Genomic DNA, 12741 nt, shown 5'->3' with positions numbered 1-12741 from the left:
TTCATAAAATAACTTTAGATTGCGCAATGTGGTTGTAGCCTAGATTAAATTACGTCCCCCTTCCATTTAATGCGGACGTTTTATTGCTTTCAGTCCGTGTTTGTGTTTGTGCCCTGCTATTTTATTTTCCCTCGTTCCCCTGTACTTGTGTAAAGCGTCTGTGGGTTTCATGAAATGCGCTATATTAATCTAAGTTATTATTACGTTGGTTGCTACAGTCCTAATGCATTGGCTGGTGCACACAGTGACAGGGATAACGTTACCCGCTTTAGCTCAGGAGACATCCAAAGTAGGCTAAGTTACCGTATGCAACACTTGAAATGCAACCATGCATCTGTAACGTATTCTCTTATTGTAAATGAATGATTTTCTGGCTCAGCAAAACATTCATTGCAACTATATGACCTTCTCATAATGCTAACTCCTAGACCTTTACGACAGCAGGTGTGTTAAAACCACTAACACTTTTATCCAAACGGGCCGCTGAAATCAACACAAACTGAAAGTTACATATAGCCACTGTGTGTATATATATTGGCCAGAATCTGCATTTGGGGGAGGGGGGGCCATATCATAGTGGGGGGTCTGGGTGTCCTCCCCCAGGGAAGTTATAAGCATCAACGCAGGGCCGGCCCTAGACTTTTGGGGGCCCTAAGCAGGATTTGGTTTGGGGACTCTCCACATTGTAACATGTTGCCACTGCACTTGGCACTAAACCAACTTGTGTATTGTTAATATTAGTTTAAGCACTCATCATGTACAAATACGCATTTAAACACTTATGTGAGACCTATTAGCAGCAACACTATCTTTAAATAGACCGGCTCTGTTATGAGCTCTATTGTGGGACATTTCAAGCGCTTTTGGGCGCCCTCTGGTAGCCACGGGTTCCCTAAGCAGCCGCTTAGTTTGCTTATGGGTCGGGCCGGCTCTGCATCAACGACTTCATTTCCGGTATTCGGATACACTTCTATGCATCAATTTATGGTGGACATAACTCAATTTAGCCTATGTGAAGAAAAAAACACAAATGATGTATGTTGTTGCGTGTCATTGGGCATTTTTAAGTGGGTATATGGAAATCCTGGAGCTTTCTTAGTGGGTATACTGCGTATACCTGCATATCACGTAGACTACACCACTGAGTAAAAGTACTAATCCCACACTGTTAAAATACTCGGTTACACCTCCTCCTGATATCCGTGCTGTGTGTATCAACTCCAGGACGCTCATGAGTTCCTGACCTCGGTGCTGGAGCAGATGAGGAGTCTGGCCCCTCTGCTGCAGGAGGCCGCAGCGAGCATGGGCCGACGTTACGCCTGCCCCGTCGAGGACCACATGGTCTTCAAGATGGAGAACACGAGGACATGCAAGAGGTGAGAGTCACACACACACTCACACACACACACACACACGTGGTCACCTTGGAAATAGCGCTGCGGTACAAAGTAGGGCTGCAATTAAACATAATTTTCGTTGTCTATTAACTTGTCAATTTTTTTTCTAGATGTAATGGATTAGTTGTTTGGTCTATAAAATGTCAGAATATGGTGCAAGTAGTTAGCAGTTAGTTTGGGAGTGTGTGGAGGTGTGAGTGTGTTTGTGCTTATCAAATGTTGATCAAAGCCCCAAGATGACGTCCTCAAATGTCTCGTTTTGTCCACAACTCAAAGATATTCAGTTTACTGTCACAGAGGAGAGAAGAGACTAGAACAATATTCAATATTTAACAATGTGTGTTGTCCCTTTAATGTGCAGCTGTGGGGCCCGGTCAACGAAACAGGAGGAGTTCACTAACCTGCCTCTGGACTTGGTTTCTGGAGTCTCTGTGGAAGAGTTGCTCCAGGAGTACCTGAAGGTAAGATCCACCTGGCCTCGCAGGTCTTTCCATTCATTTTGAATGGGGTTAGTGTGTTTAGGCTGCGGAGGGGGGTTGCCGCAGGGAGGACACTCAAAGAAACGCAACGGGCCCAGATGCACGGGAAGGTATTTTCGGCAGGGGGGTGCGGGGGTGGGTTCCACGGTCCACGGTCCACGTAGAGTCTAAAGATATTATCTTACACAGGCTCTGTATTCTGCAGACCACTCTACCTCTGCCTCCTTTTAAAATCTCACTCTCTCAATCTCTCGTCTCGCTAGTCCTCGGGTGTTTGGGGTTGGGCGATTGAAAAAAATCCAAAATTCTCTTTTGAGAAATTGCTAAGTAGCGCTGACATAGTAGAAAGTCTGTGAGTGTGCGCGCGCGTGCTATGCATAGGCTGAATCGCAGTCGCGTCAAGACAAATCTGATTGGCCAATACACACTGAAGATAAATTAAGTCATTTTAAAATTACTAAAATGATCCCTCTCTTCATCCCACACACCCCAAACATGACATACAAAATGTCATGGAACAAAAACCACAACCAGAGATATTCATAAGCTAGTATCATTTTATTGTCATCGCCGTTTTAAAGCTATCGCCACCAGGGGGTGCTGCAGCACCTGCAGCACCCCCACTTCCCACGCCTATGAGTGTGACTCATTAAACTTAACTGTATGGCTACCATAGTGGCTTCCGTACCTACAGTATAGCAAGCCTATCTTCAATGTGTAAATTAATGAAAAAAATATATATACTGTATATTATTGTACATTTTGTATAATCTATATTCTATTTTTTGAAAAGAGAAACTTTCAAAAAAATATTTTTTAACATAAATTGGCGGCCCCCCCTGCACTAACTCTGAGGACCCCCTATGGGTCACGGACCCCCTGTTGAATATCTCTGCTCTAACACACACACACACACACACACACACACACACACACACACACACTCACTGCTTGTGTTATCTCTGTTCTGTTCTGCAGGAAACAGAGTTAGAGTTCAGCTGTGAGTGCGGAGGAAAATCATCGACTTACAGATCATCATTCAGCACTCTGCCACGGTGAGTCCAAGCCCCCAAAAGAATTATCTTTAAAAGAAAAGATTCATAATAATCTTACAAAACACAACGGCCAACACTATCAACTCAACATTTGTCCTTTTCTTATCGTTTCCTTCAGCGTGCTCATCTTGCAGCTGAAGCGTTTTCGTTTCTCTCCGTCCCTCGAGCTCGAGAAGGCCGATGACCCCGTCACGCTGCTGAGGGACCTGGTGGTGTCCTCCGCACAGGTAAAGAAACGCACAACTTAACCCTTGTGCCTCACTTGAACCCTCTGAGGTCTAAGGGCATTTTTAGATATCTTCTTGAATTCTCCTTTATAGGGTTTTTGCTTATACCCTGATCCCCATGTGTGTTTAATATCAAAATTTTAAAGGTCCCATGGCATCAAAATTTAATAATTTAACTCAATATGAGTTCCCCCAGCCTGACTATGGCCCCCCAGTGGCTAGAAATGGTGATAGGTGTAAACCGAGCGCTGGGTATCCTGCTCTGCCTTTGAGAAAATGAAAGCTCAGATGTACCAATCAGGAATCTTCTCCTTATGAGGTCATAAGGGGAAAGGTTACCTCCCCTTTCTCTGATTTGCCCGACCAGAGAATTTGGCCCACCCATGAGAGAGAGACATCATGGCTTTCAAACGAGCAAAGTGGCAGTTGGTCAAGGCCACACACCCCCCACTCCACCTTGCTACCCCCTCCTCTTCAGTAGCTACAGACACAGAAATTGCACATCCTAAGGAAAGCTCATTGTGGGACTGGCTCTAGTGGCTGTAATTCTGCACCAAGGCAGAATTTCAGGAAAGAGACTTCAGATACAGTATTAGGGGACCACTAAGGTCTATATAAAAGAGACTTCAGATACAGTATTAGGGAACCACTAAGGTCTATATAAAAGAGACTTCAGATACAGTATTAGGGGACCACTAAGGCCTATATAAAAGAGACTTCAGATACAGTATTAGGGGACCACTAAGGTCTATATAAAAGAGACTTCAGATACAGTATTAGGGGACCACTAAGGTCTATATAAAAGAGACTTCAGATACAGTATTAGGGAACCACTAAGGTCTATATAAAAGAGACTTCAGATACAGTATTAGGGGACCACTAAGGTCTATATAAAAGAGACTTCAGATACAGTATTAGGGGACCACTAAGGCCTATATAAAAGAGACTTCAGATACAGTATTAGGGGACCACTAAGGTCTATATAAAAGAGACTTCAGATACAGTATTAGGGGACCACTAAGGTCTATATAAAAGAGACTTCAGATACAGTATTAGGGGACCACTAAGGTCTATATAAAAGAGACTTCAGATACAGTATTAGGGGACCACTAAGGTCTATATAAAAGAGACTTCAGATACAGTATTAGGGGACCACTAAGGCCTATATAAAAGAGACTTCAGATACAGTATTAGGGGACCACTAAGGCCTATATAAAAGAGACTTCAGATACAGTATTAGGGGACCACTAAGGTCTATATAAAAGAGACTTCAGATACAGTATTAGGGGACCACTAAGGTCTATATAAAAGACTTTAGATACAGTATTAGGGGACCACTAAGGTCTATATAAAAGAGACTTCAGATACAGTATTAGGGGACCACTAAGGTCTGTATAAAAGAGACTTCAGATACAGTATTAGGGGACCTCTATGACCTATATATAAAATCATCCAAAGAGCACCATGTCAGGAGACCTTTAAGAACAAACTGAGCTTTCTGTATAGTGACACCCAAAATTGTTCCAGAGCAATGTGTAAAGAGATATTTACTTTTCAAATCTCTGGTGAAAACATACCAAAACTTATTTGTTTTTGGTGCTTGAAATGAGTTTACAAAAGTCTTGGCTTCACAAAAGTAGCGTAACAGTGAAAACACACCGGCGCAAATACTGACGCAGCAATGTTTTCAGTGTAGTGTCCGAAGTCTCATTTGGTTTCCCTATATAGTCACTAATTAATAAACATTATATAGGAAATAGTGAGTGAGGGAACGGTTTTCCAATACAGCTCGTTATGGTTTCATGCTTCAGTTTCCTGTTTTACTTTGTAGTCTCTGTTTCTCCTGTGTCATGTCTTATTTTACTTCCTGTCCTGTGTTTTTTCCCACCTTTGTGATTGTCTGCCCCGCCCTGATGTGTCTCACCTGTTCAGCAGCCCTCATTTCACCTGTCCCTCGTTACAATCCTCGTTACCTTGTGTATTTAATCTATGTCTGTCTTTGTCTGTTGTCCGATCATTGTCATGATTGTCATTCCCTGCTACTTTCCCTATGAAGTTTATTTCTTGTGTTTTTTTTTGTTGCTCTTGTTAGTTTTCATTGTTTTGATTTTTGTTTGGATCTCAGATGCCAGTTTTTACCTGCCTGCTTTAGGACACCTTTTGCTTGTAGCTCTTTTAAAGCGCCCATATTATGCTCATTTTCAGGTTCATAACTGTATTTTAAGGTTTTACCAGAATAGGTTTACATGGTTTAATTTTCAATAAACACCATATTGTTGTTGTACTGCACAGCTCTCTCTCTCACTGCTGCAGATCCTCTTTTCACCTGGTTTCTGTTTTAGCTACAGAGTGAGACCTCTTTTCATCTTCTTCTTCTGTACTATCTTTGATTGCACTCGCACATGCTCAGTAGCTCAGATGTAGAGCATGTCAGCTAGCTAACTCTAGAGACAGTAAAAGAAAGCCTGTTTCTCCAACTTTGGTCAGTTACAAGGCAGGATTAGCTGGGAGACTAAATGAGGGCGCACATGTAAGTAGTTATTTCGTAGATTATGGTGAACTTGTGTGTGTTGTAGCAGTGCTTTGCTATTGAGAACGACGTAGCATGCTAGCTACGAGCTAACGGTTGTGGTTAGCCAGCTCATTTCGGACTGTGACGTCACAGTCCGAGGCCGATTTTGAACAGCTCACTAGGAGACTGAAAGCAGGACACGTTCAGAAACCGTATCTCACTCAAAACAGCATGGATGGATTTTTTTCAAAGTTTGTATGTGTGTGGAAGCACCAGAGACACAAAAGAACACCTCAAATCCCAGAAAAAGTGTTTTTTTCATAATATGGGCACTTTAATTTATTAAACCTTTGAGATCTGCCTGCTGCCTCCTCATTTCCATCTGCATTTTGGGTCCAAGCCTGCTATTATATACATAAACCATGTCAATATATTCAGACATTATAAAAAATAATGTTTTAAACGTTAAAACACGTAAATATGTTCTAGTAGAAACCCAAAAAACAAGTAGGAACATGAAAATGAGCATGATAAGGGACCTTTAGCTGAGAGCTGGAGAGTGTGCTGTTGTTTAGTGTGTATGTGTGAAGCCATAGGTGTAGAATTTAGGGGCGCAGGTTATATGTCTCCCCCAATATTTAGAAGCGAGAGATTCCCCTTAACAAAATATGAAAGACAACCCACTCCCCAAAAGAGGTAAAAAAATAACCGTTCAGGGGCTCAAAACATGTACGGAAAAGAAGAACTTTGCTACATGTGTTAAATAACACAACAGAAGTGTGAAAAACAAAGAGATTTCAACTTTGGAGCTTTTGGCTTCAAACAGGGTTTCCGCGGGGTCTTAAAAGTCTTAAATAAGTATTGTATTCTAGATCTTAAATAATTTTAAACAGGTTTTTAATGTTCCTACGTCCATGTAACGCTACCTGCTCTTCTTTTTTTGATTCCGCACTGTTGTAGTTCTTTCTTGCGCTAGTCCAAATATAATTTGCTGTAATACGACTACAAATGAAACCAAACATGCAACTTATATTGCAGCAAATCAGCTTTCGTGTTATTGGTGCGAGTCTCTTTCGAATAGCACCACAAACATAAAACAGATTTTATTCTTCAGCTATGAGGAAGTGCAAGTTTAGCGATACTTGGCTTGAAAAAAAAAAACTGAATTTAGGGCTCAGCTGATGTTGTGATTAAATTTCATTTATAATGGTCTTAAAAAGTCTTAAATTTGAAAATTTTGAAACCTGCAGAAACTCTGTTAAAGGATTTGTTGTTGAGATACACATGATTCCTAAAACATCTCGAAACACGTGCTGTTTTGAATATGCAGAAAGTTTTGAACAAGAGAAGGAGAATGATCATTTCCTTTACATAAATAAAGATATTCACACCATAACTTGATGCAGAAAAAGCATAAATTGTTGCATAAAAAGTTAACCAGAATGCAGGAAATTTAGTTTTTGATGCTCAAAATTTTATGAGGGACGACCCCCAAGATATAATGTGCAACCCCCAAAACCCATGCCCTCGTTTGTGAAGCTAAACCCTTCTAAACTGTTCCTTCTCAGGGCGGCAGATGCTACAGTCTGATCAGCACCATCAGCCATTTTGGCTGCACAGAACGAGGTAAGAGACTCGCACACTGAAGACTGAATGTGGCCTTCTGTTAGAGATGTTAAAGAGTAAGATCATTGTTTTGTTATATGAGGAACAGAGCCAAAATCGCTATCGCCGAATCTCCATTTAAATATACAATAATTTCATCATTGTGAAACACACTTCACTCAAAGTGGACGGAAACAAACTCAAACCGTCAAAAGCCGTCTTGGTACATCTTTCCACTGTTCCAACAATCGCCACTCTGGTTTGGTTGAAATAACCCCTAAATTCACCCATTTTACATGTGGAAATATGCTGGCTCTATACACGCTAAAAGTCCTGATTATTTACATGGAGTCTGGTGGAAATATGCTGGCTCTATACACGCTAAAAGTCCTGATAATTTACATGGAGTCTGGTGGAGTTTGGTGATGGTGATTTCGGGGCTGTTTCATGTTAAACTAAAAGGATCTTACTCTTTAACTAAACGGTCTATCTCTGTAGGGATCCTTTCATAATGTTGTCAGACACACTGTCAGAACTTTTAGTAGATATTAACTGACGATGTCCGAGTACAGGTGGCTTAATACTGGACTAATTTCAGAAAATGTTAGTCACAAAAACATGGGAAAATAGGGTCCAGGTTGAAGTTATCCTTTAACCTTTATAACTTCCACTGTGTCTTAAAGTGCTCATATTATGCTTTTTGTAACGCACTTTGTAACCCACGTTATAATGCTCGCCTAGCTGCTAGCATGTCACACCTTCATACTCTGCTTCTGACTGGCTAGTAGTCCTTACCTAGGTACTGTCAGGGCACGCCCTCATACTCTACTTCTGACTGGCTAGTAGTCCTTACCTAGGTACTGTCAGGGCACGCCCTCATACTCTGCTTCTGACTGGCTAGTAGTCCTTACCTAGGTACTGTCAGGGTATTATACTTTGCTACATATTAAATCATATTCGTTACTCAGTAAATAGAAAAGGCCTCTAGCGTTGTTTTGTATCTGTCAACAAACTCAAAACTAAACGCTTTGTGCCCTTATCGAATCGACTGCAATTTAATTAAGTGTAACAAGTTTAATTAAGATATTAAACAAGTATAAATATAAACAAGCCTCCCCCCCCACTGTTAAAAAGTAACTTAGTAACTTTTACTTTGAGTAAATTTGAAATGAGCTACTTTTCACTTGAGTAGATTTTTATACCAATCGTTTTACTTGTACTTAAGTAAAAGTTCATCAATAGTACTTTTACTTTAGTAGAAGATGTTGGTACTCTTTCCACCTCTGCTTACGATGTTAACAACAATCTCTCTCCCGATAGGACACTACATCTGTGACGGCGTTCACCCCGATGACAGTCCAGACGATCCGCGCGATCGCTGGCTCAGCTTCAACGACTCTGTGGTCTATGAGACGACCGGCTCTCTGGTCTGTGAGCTGCAGCAGCAGGAAGCCTACATCCTGTTCTACAAGAGACAGGTACGGAGACAACACCGCCACTCAACTCCGCCTACATTTACATCGCTACGTGTTGGTTTTTCAAGCAGAGTTTTAAGCCAAAAGCGATCTCTGTGTGTTTTTAGCTGCAGTAGAAGAACTAATCTCTGTTTTAAACTAACACGCCCCAAACCAAAATATCTCATCAACATTCTGGTATTCTGGACATAAATAGGAGGCAGCATGGAGACTCCGCCTGTTGCTGGTAGTTGTCATAGTAACGTTGGTAGCTTATGCTGCGTTCCAGGCAACCCGTAACTCGTGTTTTCACAACCTTCTACTCGTGAAAGAACCCTGGAACGGCAGTCAAACCCGTAACTTACTACTCATGAACTCGTACCAGATCGTTGTACTCCCAGTTACAATTTTTTTGACGTCACACACACATAAACAACAATTTGATGCTGTACAGACGCCATTTATTAACAGTGATAAGTAGAAATAAATAGACATAAATAGGCAACGTAAAGTAACCTAGATAGCTAACGTCAACGTTAGGTTGCCACTATCTATCACTAGCTAGAAGGGTTTGTGGTGACTTTGCCTGGAACGCTACCAAGTCGTGAGTCGTGACTTGAAGTCGTAACTTACGGGCTAAAAACTGTGTCTGGAACGCAGCATTAGTCTCAGAGAACGAGACGTCATGACGCAATCAGTCTCCATTTGCGGCCGTTGAGACTGCAACACAACTCAGCAGATACCAAACCAAAACAGGTCAGAAGTGTTTTCAAATCTCTCTGGTTTAGGGGCTCGGAAATGCCAGAGCAGGGGGAATGAGAGGGGGAAACACCAGAGCAGGGGGAATGAGAGGGGGAAACACCAGAGCAGGAGAAATGAGAGGGGGAAACGCCAAAGCAGGAGGAATGAGAGGGGGAAACGCCAGAGCAGGGGGAATGAGAGGGGGGAAACACCAGAGCAGGGGGAATGAGAGGGGGAAACACCAGAGCGGAAGGAATGAGAGGGGAAAACACCAGAGCAGGAGAAATGAGGGGGAAACACCAGAGCAGGGGGAATGAGAGGGGGAAACGCCCTCATACTCTGCTTCTGACTGGCTCGTAGTCCTTACCTAGCTACTGAGCATGTGTGACTCCCAACAAAGATGGAACAGAAGTGAGATGTCTCACTCTGTAGCTAAAACAGAGAGCTCAACACACAGGGTGAAAAGAGGAACTGCAGCAATGTGCAGTACAACAAAAATATGATGTATAGTGAAAATTAAACCATGTAAACCTATTCTGGTAAAACGTAGCAATGTAAATGTAGCCTCAAGTTCAGAAGAGACCGAAGGCTGGCAAAGATTTTAGTGACATTCATTGAATTCCACAGCAAGAAAGATTTTTTAACCGGTTTGTACATCATAGTACGAAAATCTATGCACACCAATTCCTAGATATCCACGAAACTAGGAACTATGAAACTGGCTGGTCACGTGACGCCGGCCACAAAGCTCCGTCGTATAAGCGGCAGTTGGTAGTTGTGTTTAGCCGTCAAAAGGTGACTGTGAGCCGGGTACAGAGCACCCTCCAGATGACCGTCCTATCAGGGGCCACGGCAGTTGAGTTTAGCCGAGGAAAAAGGGAGCGCCATTCGGAGTTTGGGCACCAAAACGACTGGTTAAGTTTAGGAAAAAGGGGGCGGCCTATAGCTCACCCAGTAGGAGCGTTCGCCCCATGTAGGCTGAGTCCTGTCTATCCACTGTCACTGTCTCATAAAAGGGAAAAGCCCCAAAAAAATTAGGAAAAAGATAAATTACAGAGCTATACTTTTACGTAGCTAGATGTACGAATGTTTTATATGTAGGGCTCGGTACTAGATCAATACTTTTTTCGGCAGCGACCAAATTTCTTCCTTAGTATCGAGTATTGAAAAATGCCTCGTCGTTAAATATCAAAGGAGTAAATCTCATCAGCGTCAGTGAGCCAATAAGAACGCAGCATGCTTCTATCAAGATCTAATAATGTCTGTGATTGGCTGTCTAACGTTAAACGTCGTAGAGACACGCAGGAAAAACTCTTTACACAGAGACAGGACTCACGTAGTAGGAGCAGAAAATAAAATTTTTGCCGTAATAAAAGTAAAGTAACGTTAAGGAACCGGTGTTGGTCACGGTATTGGTACCAAAACAGTTTGAACGATACCCAGCCCTATGTATGAGCTTGAACAGTATGTTAACCCTTGTGTTGTCTTCCCTGTTTTTCTGGGTCAAAATGTAAAAAAATAATTCAACATTTAGGTCGTCTTTTTTTGTAACTTTTCATGTCAATATTTTTCTGCGCTTTTTTAAGCTTTTCCCATGTTTTTGTCACTTTTGCTGACGTTTTTGAAGATTATCCTGATGTTTATGTCACCTTTTCTAGCGTCTTTGAAGATTTTCCTGACGTTTTTGTCACTTTATCGGACGTTTTTGTCATTTTTCCTAACATTTTTGACATTTTTTCAAAAAAAACACAAGTTTTTCAGCGTTCTATTATAAATTCTTATTTTCCACGTTATTTTGTATTAAAATTTGGTTGAAAGAAACCCAAATTTCTGATATAGAAACTTTTGGAAAATGGGTCAAATTTGACCCGAGGACAACAGGAGGGTTAATGGTAGGATTATTGTCTTCAGATGTAGGACAATGGGGGGGAGCAGGGACCTAAAACGCTCCAGGAGCCACATGAAGAGAGCCAGGATCATTATTATCATGATGGAGCCCAAAGGAGCCGCCACGGGGAGAGGAAAGGGAAGTCTGTCACCACATGTGGGGAATGTAGATGTGGACGACGGAAGAAGCAGACGCCCCCCGGCAAGAAGCAGCTGCAGGTCCCCCTACCCTGAGGAGTATGGGCCCCGTCCCCCATCCCCCAGAGAGCCTGGTTTCCTCCCAAGGTTCCTCCCTCTCAGGGGGAGGGAGTTGTGCCTTGCCACTGTCGGCCCCACACTCGCTGGACAGCAGGACGGACCAGACTCAGAACATCAGCAGAGACACCGGGGTCGGAACCCCGGACAGAGATGTTATAGTCATACTGTAAATATGTTGTCCTGTAATGTGCCAGCGTTTTGGCTTTCTCTCTGGGGAGACCTGCACAAAGAAAAGTACAGAAAATAAATACTTTTAATCTGTTGGATTTTGTTGTTTGCTTTTTATTCACTTGAACGGGAATTGTTAGGATAGGATAGAAAATGAGTATCTATCCAATCTTCACAGCGCTGTCAGGGGGAAAAAACACTCTGTATTACTTTAAAGGTCCCATGGCATGAACATTTCACTTTAGGAGGTTTTTTAACATTAATATGAGTTCCCCCAGCCTGCCTATGGTCCCCCAGTGGCTAGAAATGGTGATAGGTGTAAACCGAGCCCTGGGTATCCTGCTCTGCCTTTGAGAAAATGAAAGCTCAGATGGGCCAATCAGGAATCTTCTCCTTATGAGGTCATAAGGGGAAAGGTTACCTCCCCTTTCTCTGATTTGCAGAAATGGCACATCCTAAGGGAAGCTCATTGTGGGACTGGCTCTAGTGGCTGTAATTCTGCACCAAGGCTGAACAGATACAGTATTAGGGGACCAATAAGGTCTATATAAAAGAGACTTCAGATACAGTATTAGGGGACCACTAAGGTCTATATAAAAGAGACTTCAGATACAGTATTAGGGGACCACTAAGGTCTATATAAAAGAGACTTCAGATACAGTATTAGGGGACCACTAAGGCCTATATAAAAGAGACTTCAGATACAGTATTAGGGGACCACTAAGGCCTATATAAAAGAGACTTCAGATACAGTATTAGGGGACCACTAAGGCCTATATAAAAGATACTTCAGATACAGTATTAGGGGACCACTAAGGTCTATATAAAAGAGACTTCAGATACAGTATTAGGGGACCACTAAGGTCTATATAAAAGAGACTTCAGATACAGTATTAGTGGACCACTAAGGTCTATATAAAAGAGACTTCAGATACAGTATTAGGGGACCACTAAGGTC

At 42.1% G+C, this 12741-nt stretch overlaps 1 protein-coding gene across 1 annotated transcript in view; it reads left to right on the top strand.

The window, feature by feature from the left end:
- Positions 1–11849, top strand: part of LOC120568537 (ubiquitin carboxyl-terminal hydrolase 29-like) — a 40661-nt gene extending 28812 nt beyond the window's left edge. The window contains exons 10-16 of the mRNA XM_039816107.1: positions 1225–1376; positions 1759–1858; positions 2855–2931; positions 3050–3158; positions 7239–7296; positions 8596–8753; positions 11382–11849. Coding sequence (XP_039672041.1) covers positions 1225–1376; positions 1759–1858; positions 2855–2931; positions 3050–3158; positions 7239–7296; positions 8596–8753; positions 11382–11387 — 660 coding nt within the window. The 3' untranslated portion in view covers positions 11388–11849. The remainder of the gene's footprint in view (positions 1–1224; positions 1377–1758; positions 1859–2854; positions 2932–3049; positions 3159–7238; positions 7297–8595; positions 8754–11381) is intronic.
- Positions 11850–12741: the final 892 nt, after the last annotated feature.

This window comes from Perca fluviatilis, chromosome 11 (genome assembly GCF_010015445.1).
Source record: "Perca fluviatilis chromosome 11, GENO_Pfluv_1.0, whole genome shotgun sequence".
Lineage (NCBI taxonomy): Eukaryota > Metazoa > Chordata > Actinopteri > Perciformes > Percidae > Perca > Perca fluviatilis.
This window is presented reverse-complemented; position numbering and strand designations above follow the sequence as displayed.